This window comes from Labeo rohita, chromosome 2 (genome assembly GCF_022985175.1).
Source record: "Labeo rohita strain BAU-BD-2019 chromosome 2, IGBB_LRoh.1.0, whole genome shotgun sequence".
Classification (NCBI taxonomy): domain Eukaryota; kingdom Metazoa; phylum Chordata; class Actinopteri; order Cypriniformes; family Cyprinidae; genus Labeo; species Labeo rohita.
The window spans coordinates 23,563,433-23,579,826 of record NC_066870.1 but is presented as its reverse complement, the minus strand read 5'-3'; the positions used below and the strand labels follow the sequence as shown (position 1 = coordinate 23,579,826).

The window sequence follows — 16,394 nt, the reverse complement described above, 5'->3', positions numbered from 1 at the left end:
TTTAAATATTATTTTTAAGCAAATATTTACCAAAAAAGCAGCCACATATATACTAATAAACATATAAATGTAAATACACAATACAGTATTTTTTTTTTTTTTTCATAAAATCAATTAATTAGAGATGCTTCTGATTATTCATATTTAATGAAACCATTAAAATGGACAAAACAGAATTTGAGAAAAAATGAAAATATTTTTAATAGGGCCTTAAAAATTAAATTTTCGTTCGACCTTTAATAAATTGACATTTAATATTGTAAGTTTCATGATTTCAATTAAATAGACATAGACTTCTTGATGAATACATTTTAATTTAACCATTAATACAGAGTCTTGAAAAACTGAAACGGAAAAAAAAAAAACTAATGGATTAATGGATTAATAAAATGGATTTCATATTCCTATAAAAAAAAAATGCAGTTATTTTTTTTCAAAATTAAATAATTGGCTTTTTTATAATCATTGTACTAAAGCCAAAAGATGTGATTAAAACGTCTGTAAAATACCTGTTTTTCTACCTAACAGGTTTATACTTCATGTATAAACCTGAAAATAAATATTTAAAATTAAAAGCAATTTTTACAATAAATATTGTTCTATACAGAAAATATTGCCTTACGAAACCTCAGTAAACAAGTCAAAGATGATAATTGCAAAGGAGAAACTCTATAAATGACACTGCATACTTAGTAGTAATAGAAATAATTATTAATTAAAATTAAAATTATTATTTATTTATTTTTCAAATTTTCTGCAGACCCCTTAGCAACCCCTTGTGCCCTCCAGTTAAAATATTCCTGCTCTAAAATGTGCTTTACAAAATTGTAGTATTTGCAAATAAACTGACACTAACAGACAAATTACATAATGCAAAAACAAGTCAAACTTTTGTGGCACTGAAATAGCTTTTGAATGCGTGCTCACTTTTTACTTTTACTTTTGTTTCGTGATCACACGTACTCTGTGCATACTACGGAGCGGCATCACTTACCACACATTATACAAGATTAGATGTTTGTCAAATCATTCGCCATCGTCCAATCAGTCAACTCCCTTTACTCTGTTTATGTGGTAAGTGAAACTTTATGTACTGTAATGTAACAGGCTACCCTAAATATAACAGCTAAATACACTTGAAACTGCGTCATTCTGCCTTCACAAAGCATATCATCAGCAAACTGCTAAGATCTTAGATGGTCATTTAGAGTGTTAACATACTGTACAACTCAACATTGCTGAATCTATAGAATATTAATGCTTCCCTAGCTCAAAATATCCTAAAGTTAAGGCATTCCATTTGATCTGTGTTTTGCCTAATTTCGGTCCCATCCAAGGGGAAAAAAAAAAATAATAATTCAAATCCAGGTCACTCAAACTGTATAAGCCTGAGTCTTTCATTACAAAGATTCATTGCCAGGCATTACTGTCCTCACAGCTCTCGCTCAATTAAGCTTTCATTACTTAATACTGTTCACTCAGGAGAGACACCTTCAGAGAAATCTGCAAATGAAACGACAGATGAATCAGAGCTAAGCCTCTCTCTCCTGTCCCTCCTGCTCTTTAAAGGAAACTGCGTTACAACTGCAGTTGGGTGAACACATTGATTTTACACAGTGGAGGGGATGGGCACTCATTCACTGGGGCGAAGGGGTGGAACGAAAGATTATTTTATGATTAATTAGGCAAAGATGCAGACAAATGAAAAGAAAGGGAAAAAATCTCAATGTGCAGTTTGAAGGGATAGTTCACCCAAAAATGAAACTCTGATGTCATTTTAATCCACTATGATATAAATCCAGTATTCATTCTTCTGTGGAATACAAAAAAATAATGTGAAGAATGTTTCAGTATTTTTTTGTCCATACAATGAAAATAAATGGGGTCCAAAATAACACTGGCATCTATTGACTTGAATTCTATAAACAAAATAAAATAAACCGTTCAAAATACACTACCAGTCAAAAGTTTTTGAACAGTAAGAAAGAAGTCTCATCTGCTCACCAAGCCTGCATTTATTTGATCTAAAGCACAGCAAAAATAGAACAATTTTAAAATAGTTTTACTATTTAAAATAACTGTTTTCTAATTTAATATAATTTAAAATGTAATTTATTCCTGTGATTTCAAATCTGAATTTTAGCATCATTACTCCAGTCACATGATCCTTCAGAAATCATTTTAATATTCTGATTTGCTGCTCAAAAACATTTATTATTATGTTGAAAACAGCTGAGTAGATTTTTTTAGGTTTCTTTGATGAATAGAAAGTTCAGAAGAACAGTATTTATCTGAAATATAAATCTTTTGTAACATAAGTAATAATTTCTGTTTTTCAATGGTATAGTGGGATCTTTATATTTATCAAAGAATCCTGAAAAAAAATGTACTCAACTGTTCTAAACATTGATAATAATAATAATTTTAAAAAAAAGTTTCTTGAACAGCAATTCAGCATATTAGAATGATTTCTGAAGGATCATGTGACACTGAAGACTGGAGTAATGATGCTGAAAATGTAGCTTTGATCACAGGAATAAATTACATTTTAAAACATATTCAAATAGAATGCAGTTATTTTAAATGGTAAAATTATTTCACAATATTACTGCTTTTGCTGTATTTTGGATCAAATAAATGCAGGCTTGGTGAGCAGAAGAAAAAAAAAAACTGACTGGAAAAACTTTGGTGGTGTATCTTGTGTGTTTTAAAGGAAAGTTTAGAACAACATAAAAATTAGTAAATAATGACATTTTTATTGTTTTGTTTTTGGGTAAACTATCTTGAACAACTGTTTTTGTTCAGTCCAGAACAACATTAGACTCCACTAACTTCACAAAAATTTAAAACACTACGGCATTTTGCAAATATCTACTCTTTTGTTCCACTGAGGAAAAAAAGTTTAGAAGACATGAAGGTGACTACGATGATGGAATTGTCATTTTTAGATGAACTACCCTTCAAAGTACGTCCCTTAGAGTGTGTGTTGCTCCTGGTGTCAGACTTTCTACATGAGCTGTGTGAAGTACAGAATCATGTCAGGGTGGTGTTGTACCTGTATCTGGGTCACATTGGTGCTCACAGGGGTCCAAGAGACGGCGGCCACACAGATCATTGACCCAGGGGCCACTGGCATTCTGCTGGTAGTACAGCAGCACCTGGGCAGGGTTTAACCAATCAGATGCGTCCAGCTGGCTGCCCTGAAGCAGAACGAATCTAGAGCCTAGAAAAGAAGAATCAGAGAGGACATCTGTTAAAAGTTACATTGAGTAAATTAGAGAACTCTATTAGTACGGAATATGAACCATAAACTGAAAGCAACAAATGGAGGCTACAGCTGTGGTACAAAAATGTTGGACAATTTTCTATTATACTAAGAGATTCAAGAAAGAATGTTTAAGCAGCATGATCATTGTTATGCATAAAAATGTTTTGGACTTTTTAAAGCAAGGCCAGCCTTATAGCTGAAATTCTATGCATTATACACATTTCTTTATGTTTTGTGATTCATGAACGGCTGCGGATAAGATACAGTACAGATAAAACATCTGAACTGAAAGCGTGATGTATTCTGAATTATCCCTCTGAATATTTCAAACGCCACATGGAACAGAATTTATTCGGCAAAAATCAAGTTTTATCAGATCTGCTTTGACATCAAGTTTTACCCTGTAATACAGTTAGACAGTTATAGACACATCTTAAATCTGATTTTTCCAATTCAAAAGGCGAACTGTGAATCCTTCACGTCTTCTCTTTTCAGATTTCTTCCACTTAGACATCTATGTGAATGTTAATCTACCCTAAAGCACCAGACCCAATAGAAAAGAGCTCTGCATGAAAGACAAAATGACAGATGAGCAAAGCCAGTCACAATCCATCATATCGCCCAAACTCTAGAAGTGACGGCTGAAATGTCAATGAGCTGAAAAAGAAGGAAAGAAAGGAAGAGCTAGAGAAAAGAGGGTAAGAGAGAGTGGCCTGTAGTCTTGGACTGCAGGTGCAACATTGAAATTCAATAACAAGCTCATCCAACACAAACGCAACTTAGGTCCAAAGCACAAACAGAGGACCTTTGGGGAAAGTGGCTAGCTGTTGTTTACAGTTCTGTACAAGTGTGTCTGGGAGTGGAGTTCTAGGGAGTAACTAACGAAAAGTAGGACTACTAACTTAACTACATTTTTCATAGCGTTGCAACAGCTCAGCTGTTTTCAAAATAATGTTGCTTTTTCCAGTCACTAGCTACTTTTTTCCAACAAGTAGCAGTGTAACGTGACAAGAGAGTTTGAGAGTTTCTCACACATACACAGCCAAACAAGTTAAGGAAATAATCAATCAATAGTCTTTTCTCCCAAACTCTCAGAAGTCTTTTCTCACAAACTCCCAATTGAATCAGTCTGTTCGGATTCAGTGATTCATGTACTGATGGTTCAATAATGATTCATTTGAGTCCCTGTGCAGTCACTTTTGACGCTAATAATTAATTTAATTTGCAGTTGTAGACAACATGTTGTCATGTTCCGTTAGGTTGCTTCTAGTTATAGTTATTTTACCTAGAAAAAATGAATTACTGGTTTTGCTCAGCTCCGTTTGTATTACATTCTGTTTTAAAATTCTTTATTTGTATTCAATAAATACACTATCGTTAAAAATATATTCATTTTAAAAAGACAGAACATTTTAATAAAAAAAAAAAAAAAAAAAATTCTGAAAGCTTCTTACACTGCTTAAAGAGTTTCCATAATAATTTAACATGGACTAACTTAACTAATAGCCCCAAAAATAAGGGAAATATTTTACATCATTAACAATGCCTCCACAATATTTGATTATTTTAATGATTCTTTTTTGATACGTACATTTATAACATTAAAAAAAAATAAATAGATAAATCTCAGTTCAACTTAGTCCAGAATTGATTGTGTTGATGATCTCAACCATATGGAAGCCTGTTTCTGCCTTTTTATCTCACAATTCTGACTTTTTTTTTACTTGCAATTGTGAGTTTACATCTTTTTTTCTTTGAATTGTGAGATATAAACTCGCAATTCTGAGAAGCAAAGTCGAAATTATGAGAAATAAAGTTGCAGTTTTGAGAAAAAAAGGCACAGTTCTGAGAAATAAAGTTGCAATTTTGAGAAATAAAGGCACAATTCTGAGAAATAAAGTCACAATTGCAAGTTTATATCACACAATTCTGAGAAATAGTCGCAATTCTAAGAAATAAAGTCAGAACTGTGACATATAAACTCGCAATTGTGAGATAAAAAACTTAATTCTGACATTTTTTTCTTATAATTGCAAGTTTGTATCTGCAATTCTGACTTCATTTCTCAGAACTGAGAGATATAAACTTGCACTAAAGTCCAATTATGAGAGTGAAAAAAGACTGATTCTGATTCTGAAAATTCAGAATTGCGAGATATACAGTAGTCACAATTCTGACTTTTTGTCAGAATTGCATGATATAAACTCACAACTGTCAGAAATACGTAATCAGAATTAATTGTGACCATAATTCTGACCTTTTTTTGCAATTGCAAGTTTGTATCTGCAATTCTGGCTTTGTTTTCTCAGAATTTTGAGAAAACACTAAAGTCCAATTACGAGGGGGAAAAAAGACTGATATGTTCTCAGAACTGTGAGATTATATCTCACAATTGGGTGTTATAAAGTCAGAACTGCGAGATATAAACTATAAATTTTGAGAAAAAAGTCAATTGTGAATTTATATCTCGCAATTTTGACTTTACTTCTTAGAATTGCAAGTTTATGTCCCACAATTCTGACTTCTTAACTCGCAACTGCGAGTTTATATCACAATTCTGAGAAAAAAAGTCAGAATTGTGAGATCAAACTCGCAATTGCGAGAAAAAAGCTCAGAATTGTGAGACAAAACGTCGCAGTTACCTTTTTTTTATATTTTATATTCAGTGGTGGAAACGGGCTTCCATACAATCACGTCAAGGGTCAGCCAAATGTCCAAGTGCATAGTGAAGCGCGGATGTGTAGGCAAGTGCTGCGGTGCCTTTTTATGTCATCCTAGTGTTTTAGAGAGAAATTAAATCAAATGCATCTTTTACTTTGGTGCCCCGTTATACTCTAGAATCTAATTTTTTGTATCTACAAAATGTATTGCCTCCTATAAATAGATTAGATTTTTTATAATAACTGGCAGTGTAGCTAACTATCTTCACTAAGTCAGCTTGCTTATAAGATAAGATAGCTTATCTGCTTGAATAATGAAAAAGTGCTGAAAAAACGTAAGTTGAATGCTAAACCATCAGCCCATGTGTGCATCGATTTTAGTATCTGTAAATGTAAAAATCTGAAAGTGGTTTTTTCATAAAAACTTACAGGTTACTTATCTCAAGTAAGATAACATGCTAAAAATGTCAGTCTAAAAATTTCTGTCAAAAGTAAAACATAAACGGTAGTGTTTCATTTGAGACTTTTTAAAAATTAATCCACTAGATGCCCAAGTACATAGTGTACAGTGCAAGTACATGGTGTATAGCCTAGTACATGATTTGAAACACAACTAGAGACTACGCATTTGGGTCTGATTGTTCTTTGATGCTTTCAGCACACATCTGCTTGGCTTTTCACTAGAGACAAAGCGAGAGTCTGCATGACATTTGCTTTAATACAGCAGAAAACGTGGGGGGTAGACAGGGGGCCGAGGACCCCCGCTGCTCAGGGGCCGGACGGGAAGCAGAGCGGGTGATGAGATTACCGTCTGCAATGAGGTGCTCCGGAACGTGGAGTATGACTCTGACGTTGAGGCTACAGGAGAGGTGAGACGCGCAGACCAGGCCGATCACACAGCTCACGACGCTGATCAAAGTCAGGGTGGTCTTGTTGATAGGGCTCCGTGGGGAACCTGGGGGAAAGAGACAAAGAAAGAGAGAAAGCAATAAAAGAGCGATGCAACAAGACTGGAAAGTTCACATTTTTATGTGTACCTTGGGAAGGCACAAGGGAGGCAGTTAAAAAACAGCCCACATCAGGGTTGGTGGTCCATGAAAGGAGCACTGGATCAAACCAGCCAGCCAAACTCTGGGAGCTGCGGCGGCTCTGGCACGAATAGAGCAGTGGAGAGATAATGCTTTCCCTTTTGAAGCCTGCTGCTTTTATGCTAAATACCGCAAATGGCAAAATATGAAAAAGAGTTGTTTTGACAACGTTTTTGTAACACAGCCAAACTGGTTTGGTGTAGTGCTGCCCTGTACATCTTTTACATGTAAAATAAAGGAACAAGAAACTGCAAATGGTGTATGAGTATTATAACAACACACAAGATGACATAAACACAGCCATTCATAATGCATGAGGACACAATACTCATGATCAGATATTAGCAGATATAGTAGCACATTAACACAAATAACATTTAAAACTGTTAAAGGAGAAGTCCACTTCTAGAACAAAAAATTACAGATAATGTACTCACCCCCTTGTCATCCAAGATGTTCATGTCTTTCTTTCTTCACTCGTAAAGAATTTTTTTTTAAGGAAAAGATTTCAGGATTAGTCTCCATATAATGGACTGATATGGTTCCCCGAGTTTAAACTTCCAAAATGCAGTTTAAATGCGGCTTCAAACAATCCCAGCCGAGGAAGAAGGGTCTTATCTAGCAAACTGACCAGTTATTTTAAAAAAAAAATACAATTGAAATACTTTTTAATCTCAAATGCTCATCTTGTCTTGCTCTGCCTGAACTCTGTGTATTCTGGTTCAAGACAGTTAGGGTATGTCGAAAAAATCCAATCGTATTTTCTCCCTCAACTTTCAAAAATAATTTCAAAATCATCCTACACTCTAAAAAATAAAGGTGCTTTACGATGCCATAGAAGCACTTTTTTTTTGTCTGAATGGTTCCATAAAGATTCTTAAACATCTGAAGAACATTTCTGTTTTATAAAAGGTTCTTTGAGGCGAAAGAAGGTTCTTCAGATTACAAAAAGGCAAGAAAGAGATGGTTCTTTAAAGAACCTTTGACTGAACGGTTCTTTGTGGAACTAAAAATGGTTCTTCTATGGCATCGCTTGAAGAACCTTTTGAAGCACCTTTATTTTTAAGAGTGTACATTGCTGCAGAAGTACCGACCCAGTCTTTGCAACTTGAACATGCAAAGAAGATCAAACACCCTTAACAAAAAAGGTAAAACAGCGATATAGGACGATTTTGAAACTGAGGGAGAACAGAAGATGGAAGTTTTTCGACATACCCTAACTGTCATGAACCGGAAAAACTGGAGTTCAGGCAGAGTGAGACAAGACAAATGTTTGACATTAAAAAGTATATCAATTGTATTATTTTTATGAAAAGATAAGACCCTTCTTCCTTAGCTGGGATTGTTTAAAACCAAATTTGGGATCGTTTGAAGCCACACTTTAACTGCATTTTGAAAGTTCAAACTCGGGGCACCACAGATGTCCACTATATGGAGAAAAATCCTGAAATGTTTTCCTCAAAAAACATTATTTCTTTACGACTGAAGAAAGAAAGACATGAACCTCTTGAATGACAAGGGGGTGAGTACATTATCTGTACATTTTTGTTCTGGAAGTGGACATCTCAGAATAACATGGACAGTAGCATGCAGCAATTGACCCTTCGCAAAAATCCATCAAGCCATGGTGCTTTCACGCCCCACATCATTTTCCCCCACAAAATATATCGCGGAGCAAAGAAGACACTGACGATGTGCTGACAGATAAGACAGAACAGGTTATTTTTGGTAAGAATCAGTCTCAGCTTTCAAACTTTTTCACTCTTTACTAAATTCAAACAATAAAAACTCTTTAATGTGTTGTCACAGATCACTGTAGCTCCTCAGTTCAAGCAGGATGCGAACCATTCATCTCTTCTTCTTTACACAAAATAAACATGAATGAACATCAGAAGGTTTCTTGTCTCAACCACAGAAAGACATCAACACACACCATTTTTCAAGTTCAAATCCAACGAGGTTAATCTACTTTCCTCTCTTGTCTGACAAAAATGGCAGATTCACTGTTATGATTGGTCAGATCACATGTCAATCAAACTCTCGGCAAAGGGTCAATTGGAAACAGCAATGAAATACATATGAAAGGAAATCAGATGATACAGATATGATGACAAAAGTCAATATACAAATGACAACAACATATTTACACTGATTATACACAGCATATGAAAAATGAGTCACAGAGGAGTCACAAATGGCATCTGTGTAGACGTTCAGCATTACAGTAATGCTGCACCACGACAACTACAAAAGGAGGAACCCCCTTTTTGCAAAATTAAAGCATGGGTACTTAAGACATCACCATCTTAAGTGTAGATGTTATCAGAGAGATCTTACATTTAAAAAAAGGTTGACTTTTGAAGAAATGAAAAACATGATCAAAAGAAAACGGAAAGCATTAATTCAAACACCTGCACGCATTTGCCAAAAATATATTATTAAATGGTTACAAAAGACAGATCTTGAAATCTAAAAACTGTTTTACGCTACTTATGTTTTTTAATATTCATCAGTCGTGTATTGATTTATGCTATGGGAACTGGTGTTTTCACATTTTGTCAGTTTGACATACAGGACTTGGTCTTCTGCTGAGGACCACATTTTTAAGGACTAATTAGAGCAAAACTATTTTAAAATAATTCATTTTAGATAAGAATATAATCTGGCTTTTTGTCCCCTGGCCTTGTTCCTTTCTGTAAGTATAGTATTAGGAGATAGCTCAATTTTTTTTCAGCTTTGAAGCAATAAATGCTAGCATTTAGTTTTTAAGTAGGGGTTAGAACATAAGTATGTGTATGTATGTCAATGTAATATTAAAAATATAATATTTTTATTTTAAATGATTACTTATTATGTTATATTATAATAATATACACAGAGATTTATAATAATTTTATAATTATAAATATTTTTTTATAATGAAAATAATTGCCACAACAATTGCAGATTACTACACTGCCATTCAAGAGTTTGGGATCAGTAATATTTTTAATGTTTTTAAAAGTTCAATTTATTTGATCAAAAAAAAGTCAATGTTAGAAAACAGTGAAAAAAATAATGTTATGAAATATTATTGCAATTTAAAATAACAGTTCTATTTTAATATACTTTAAAATATAATTTATTCCTGTGATGGAAAGCTGAATTTTCATCAGCCATTACTCCAGTCTTTAGAGTCACATGATCCTTCAGAAATCATTCTGATATGCTGATTTATTATCAACGTTGGAAACAGCTATGCTGCGTAATATTTATTAAGAATACTTGAATAATATTTATTATTATTTCTTAATATTTTTTTTAACCTGTGATTCTTTTTTCAGGATTCTTTGATGAATAAAAAGTTAAAAAGAACAGCATTTATTCAAAATAGAAATCTTTTATAACAATACAAGTCTTTACTATCACTTTTTATCAATGTAACATCCTTTCTGAATAAAAGTATTAATTTCTTTCAAAGAAAAAAAAAAAAATACTGACCCCAAATTTTAAACAGTAGTGTATATTGTTACAAAAGATTTATATTTTAAATAAATTCTGTTCTTTTAACCTTTTTATTCATCAAAGAATCCTAAAAATATCACAGATTCCAATAAAAAAATAAAAAAAATAAAATTAAATTAAATTAAATTAAATTAAATTAAATTAAAAATATTAAGCAGCACAACTGTTTCTAACATTGATAATAAATCAGCATATTAGAATGTTTTCTGAAGGATCATGTGACACTAAAGAGTGGAGTAATGATTCTGAAAATTCCGCTTTACATCAAAGGAAGAAGTTTTATTTTAAAGTATATTAAAATAGAAAACCACAATTTTAAATTGCAATTTTTTTCTGTATTTTTAATCAAATAAAGTTCTTTAAAAAACATGAAAACTCATACTGATCCCAAACTTTTGAACAATTTCACTCAACTACGACAGTTCATACTAGTGCCTGTTTTTTTTTTTTATGTAAACATACGTAAACATGTCCATCAAAATCAACACGCTGCTCTCACCCAATCACCAGTTCCCACAGCAATCTAGGCAAAAAAAATGCAGCACGGGCCATGTCTATTATTAACTTAAGTCCAATTAAAGGTGTTGTTGCTACAGCTGACTAGTAGTGTTTTTGACAAGTACAGGGTCTAAGCATTTGGTAATTAGAGGGAGAAAGTATTAAAGCAAAGTGATTGTCTGTTAGTTGCCTTTCAAGTGGCAGCTCCTCAAGAGTTTAGGGAGCTTTGCATTCAGTCTGGTCTCTTCAGAACACAATGCAACACTCCTCGGGGACAATACAAGAGTTTCAGACAGACTCTAGCCATTAGCGTCTGACAGTACTGTCCAATCGGTTTGTCACATGCTCTCTTAGCGCTTAACATACACGCATTTACCATGCTTAATGTGGAATGGTGGTATACAGACGGAGCTGGTAAGCTTAAGGCGCTTAAATACTTGTAAGCTTGCATTTAGTCGTCATTCATTTCAAGAAGGTCCATGGAGGCCACAAAGAGGCTCTGAAGAATTCTCTTAGCAAAACTCAAAAATTGCTCAGGGACTCTCAGTCCAATTTGGAGGACAGTTAAAAAACAAAACAAAAGAAGTTAAGCTTTTATGCTTTCCTGTAAAATGTCAAATCAATGGCGAATCTCACACGTAACGACATGCCTCGGTCGGTGAGGTAGTTGTAAGGCAAGCCGCTTCACAACTAACGCTTTGCTCGGTTTCTGAACAAAGTGTGACACGAACACCAAATGGCCACAGTCAGGTGGTGCAGGTTGAAATCATGCGATGGTGTGGAAGTCCTCCTTACCCCCGGAGCCCCACGCGGTGTTGACGTTACCGTTTCTCATACCTCGACTGCGACGGCGGCTGCGGTTTGGGTCGGTGTAGAAGGTCAGCTGCGGCTCACTGTCCGCCTCCGTCCCAGAGTCTCCGTCCGGGTTCAGAAAAGTTGAACCCGCTGTAGAATTCACACAGAAACCATCCATCAAGTATTTCATCACAACCAGATCCAACAAAGTAGGCCCACTGAGTTTCGAGACAAAACTTGTAAAATAACCTTAAACAATTTCGACAAAAATGACGCTGGTCTCAATAACAAAAACCGTCAACATTAATTATTGCCTGACTATCCAATTAAAGATTAGATTATTTCAAAGTCAGTTTAGAAAGAAAATAATGATTTACCTAAGACATACAAGAACATTTCCAAACACAATGCCATTCTGAGGTTTTGAAATTAAACTAATGTGACAGCATGACAATAGAATGATTTTTTGTCTAATTGCCAATTCCTTTGTTTACTTTTCTAGCATTATTGATTAATACAGCAAGCAATTATAAAGAGCTACAAATCACAAACAACAGATTCATTAGAAATATCAAACTAGAAAGTCATTTGATTCTGTTAATGAGGGAAAATCTGACAGATAACGCAGCGAAACAACAGCAAAAAATGTTTGTTATTTAACTTACAATTTCTAAATCACTTTATACACTACTGTTCAAAATTTTACATTTAGGGCCAGTTTGTTTGTTTGTCTGTTTATTTATCATGTTTAAAAATACACTTTAAAAAATCCTTGCTAAAAATAATAATAAAAATTAAATAAAATAAAATAAAATAAAATAAGAAAATGTAAAAATCCCAACATTTTGAACAGTAGTGTATGTAAAGAAATCGTTAGATATCAATATCTGTTTATATACAAAAATGTCAATGAAATGATGCAATGAATGACATACAACAGGAGACAATATGTACATAATATTATAAAACTATAGTGTTTTGCATAAATGTGACAGCATGAGAATAGGAGAATATTTTTACATTTTTTAAATACACTTTAAAAATCCTTTCTAAAAAAATACTAAAATAAAATAAAATAAAATCCCAAACTTTTAAACATTAGTGCATGCAAAGAAATCATTTTACGTATCAATCTATATCTGTTTATATTTAAAAAAAAAAAAAAAAAAAAACTTCAAAAGGCACTTCATACACTACTGTTCAATGTAACATTTGGGGCCAGTATTTATTGATTTTTTTAATATATATTTTTAAATTAATTAATTTATTTTCACATTTGCTCACCTAGATTTTTTACAGTTAAAAAATCCTTGCTAAATAAAAGTATTATTATTTAAATATATAATTTTATTTTATTTTATAAAATTCAATTAAATTCAATTAAATTCAATTTTAAAATCCCAAAATTTTGAACAGTAGTGTATGTAAAGAAATCGTGTTAGATATCAATATCTGTTTATATACAAAACCGTGAATGAAATGATGCAATGAATGACATACAATGATAAATCAAAATACAACAGGAGACAATATTTACATAATATTGTAAAACATTATAGTGGTTTGCACAAATGTGACAGCATGAGAATAGGATGATTTTTTTACACTTTAAATACACTTTTTAATACACTTTAAAAATCCTTTCTAAAAAATACTAAAATAAAATAAAATTCCAAACTTTTAAACAGTAGTGCATGTAAAAAAAATCATTTTATATATCAATCTATATCTGTTTATATTTAAAAAAAAAAACTTCAAAAGGCACTTCTTACACTACTGTTCAATGTAACATTTGAGGCCAGTATTTATTGATTTTTTATATATATATTTTTTAATTAAATAATTTAGTTTCACATTTGCTCACCTAGAATTTTTTTACAGTTAAGAAATCCTTGCTAAATAAAAGTATTATTATTTAAATATATAATATTTAAATAAAATAAAATAAAATAAAAAATAAAATAAAATAAAATAAAATAAAATAAAATAAAATAAAATAAAATAAAATAAAATAAAATAAAATAAAATCCCCAGATTTTTAAAAAGTAATGCATGTAAAGAAATTAACCTAATTGTAAAGTGTTACCAACATTTGTTTATATACAAAAATGAATGAATGAAATGATGCAATGAATGACATTCAATGATAAATCAAAATACAACAGAGGACAATATTTACATACTGTAATATTACAAAACATCATAGTGTTTTGACACGAAGCGCTTATATTATAATAAGGTCACAAAGCATTCAAATAAATGATATATTAACCACATTAGAAACTGTATAATTGCAAACATACATCACACACAGCACACGCCAATGTGACACACAAAGAATAAGCCGAAACCCATACAGTAATTGTCGTTCTATGAGATGCACCACTCCTCTCAGAAGAGTATTGGGTAAATATAAGTAATGAACAGGAGGTAAGGAGTGCGACTGAGATAAGAGATGCACGCCTACATGGGCTCTTTTTTTTGCTGTGCACAAAAGACACAATTTACCCGTCAGAGCTAGACAAACGCTTTCATTATGCAGCGCGTGAGGAAGAGATGCATGAGCGCACTGACCCGTGGATTAGACCGACTTGCGATGATGAGAAATAATGTTTGAGTTACTCCGTATCAACACAACAGCGTGGCTATCCATTAAAAACATCTTCTGTGGTGCAAAGGAGAATCAAACAATTATCATTTATAGATGAGCCATCTGTACGGAATGAACCAAACGCGCTTATTTTTACAATATCATTTCATACCGCCATAAAACAACACATGAAATATTCAAAGCTACGATGCAAACAAGACACAGCCGGGTCACGAGAACAGCAGGGGTTGTTTGGCCCTACAGTGAAATTGAAAGTCTTAAAAGAGCACAGCTCTGAAAGTAAGCACATCACTGCATTACAGTGGTATTGAATGACAAATAAAATGATTCATAAATGAGTGTAAAGATGGATGAAAAAGTACAAAAACAATGTGAAAAGCCAGCTGTCCTCAATATGTCTTCTAAAAACATCTAGGCTGTCAAAATGATTTTACAGTAAACATTTTGGAAAGAATTCACTAAGAATTACTAATTAAAGTGTTTATTTGTATGCACTCTCTGAATTGTTTCTGCAACCCTATTTAGGAAAGGAATGATGCAAATAGGGTAATATAATGCTTATATAATCAAAATATTTTATGGACAACTGTTGCCAACAAAAACACAGAAAATACAACAGAAAACATTCCCCTAAAAATAAAATTGTTTACAGCTAATCGTTTCCGGTTAATGTTTTTAAAAGAAGCCTCTTATGCTCACCAAGGCTGCATTTATCAATAAAATACTGTAAAAACAGCAATAGTTATAAGAGTATAAAATAAGTGTTTTCTGTTCAGCAGCCATTACTCCAGAACCATCCAGAAAAGTACACTACCAGAAATACACTACCAGTCAAAAGTTTTTAAACAGTAAGATTTTTTATGTTTTTAAAGTCTCTTCTGCTCACCGAGCCTGCAATTATTTGATCCAAAGTACAGCGAAAGCTGTAAAATCTTAAAATATTTTTACTATTTAAAATATCTGTCTTTTATTTGAATATATTTTAAAACATAATTTATTCCTGTGATCAAAACTAAATTTTCAGCATAATTAATCCAGTCTTCAGTGTCACATGATCCTTTAGAAATCTTCAGAATCTCCAGAGTTTTTTATAATAATAATAATTATTATTATTTTTATTTATTTATTTATTTATTTTATTTTTTACAGGATTCTTTGATAAATAGAAAGATCCAAAGATCAGCATTTATCTGAAATAAAAAAAAGTTTTTGTAACATTATACACTATGCCATTCAAAAGCTTGGAGTCAGTTTTATTTTATTTTATTTTATTTTACATATGCTAAAAATTCAGCTTTGAAATCACAGGAATAAATTACATTTTAAAATATATTAAAATAGAACACAGTTATTTTAAATAGTAAAAATATTTCAAAATTGTTCTGTTTTTGCTGTACTTTGGATCAAATAAATGCAGGTTTGGTGAACAGAAGAGACTTTATATAATAATGTTGAAAACTGTTGTGGTGCTTAGTATTTTTCCTGAAATGGTAATACCATTTTTTTTTTCAAGATTCTTTGATTAATATGAAGCTCAAAATTTATTTGAAATAGAAAGCTTTAGTAACATTATAAACCTCCTTACTGTCACTTTTGACTAAATCTTTCTTTCTTTCTTTCTTTCTTTCTTTCTTTCTTTCTTTCTTTTTTTCTTTTTTAAACTTTTAAATAGAGTTTCACCGTTTCCCTAGAAATCTGAGGCAGCAGTACTGTTTTCAATCTTCATTATTCCCAAATTTGACCACCAGTGTACATATATTTATATTCAAAATCCATTTAGTGCTTGGTTAAACTGAATGCTGGATGACTACACTGCAGGCTTTTGTGTTTAAATACCATGCAACAGTTTAGCAAATTCGACCCTTTTGTTTCTAAATGCCTTAAGAGCACACCAGTAAAAACGTCTAGGTTACGTACGTAACCCTCGTTCCCTGAAGGAGGGAACGGAGACGTTACATATGGGAACTCGC

The 16,394-nt window shown here is 32.4% G+C and overlaps 1 protein-coding gene across 4 annotated transcripts in view; it reads right to left on the bottom strand.

The window, feature by feature from the left end:
• The window catches only part of astn1 (astrotactin 1), a 276,262-nt gene that overhangs the window by 175,011 nt on the left and 84,857 nt on the right, over positions 1 to 16,394 (bottom strand). Inside the window, exons 5-7 of one of the 4 annotated variants that reach the window (XM_051137636.1) lie at positions 11,814 to 11,963; positions 6,737 to 6,883; positions 3,056 to 3,223 (exon numbers count right to left, since the gene is read on the bottom strand). In XM_051137636.1, coding sequence (XP_050993593.1) covers positions 3,056 to 3,223; positions 6,737 to 6,883; positions 11,814 to 11,963 — 465 coding nt within the window. The remainder of the gene's footprint in view (positions 1 to 3,055; positions 3,224 to 6,736; positions 6,884 to 11,813; positions 11,964 to 16,394) is intronic. The other 3 variants (XM_051137646.1, XM_051137653.1, XM_051137662.1) reach the window with 3 other exon arrangements.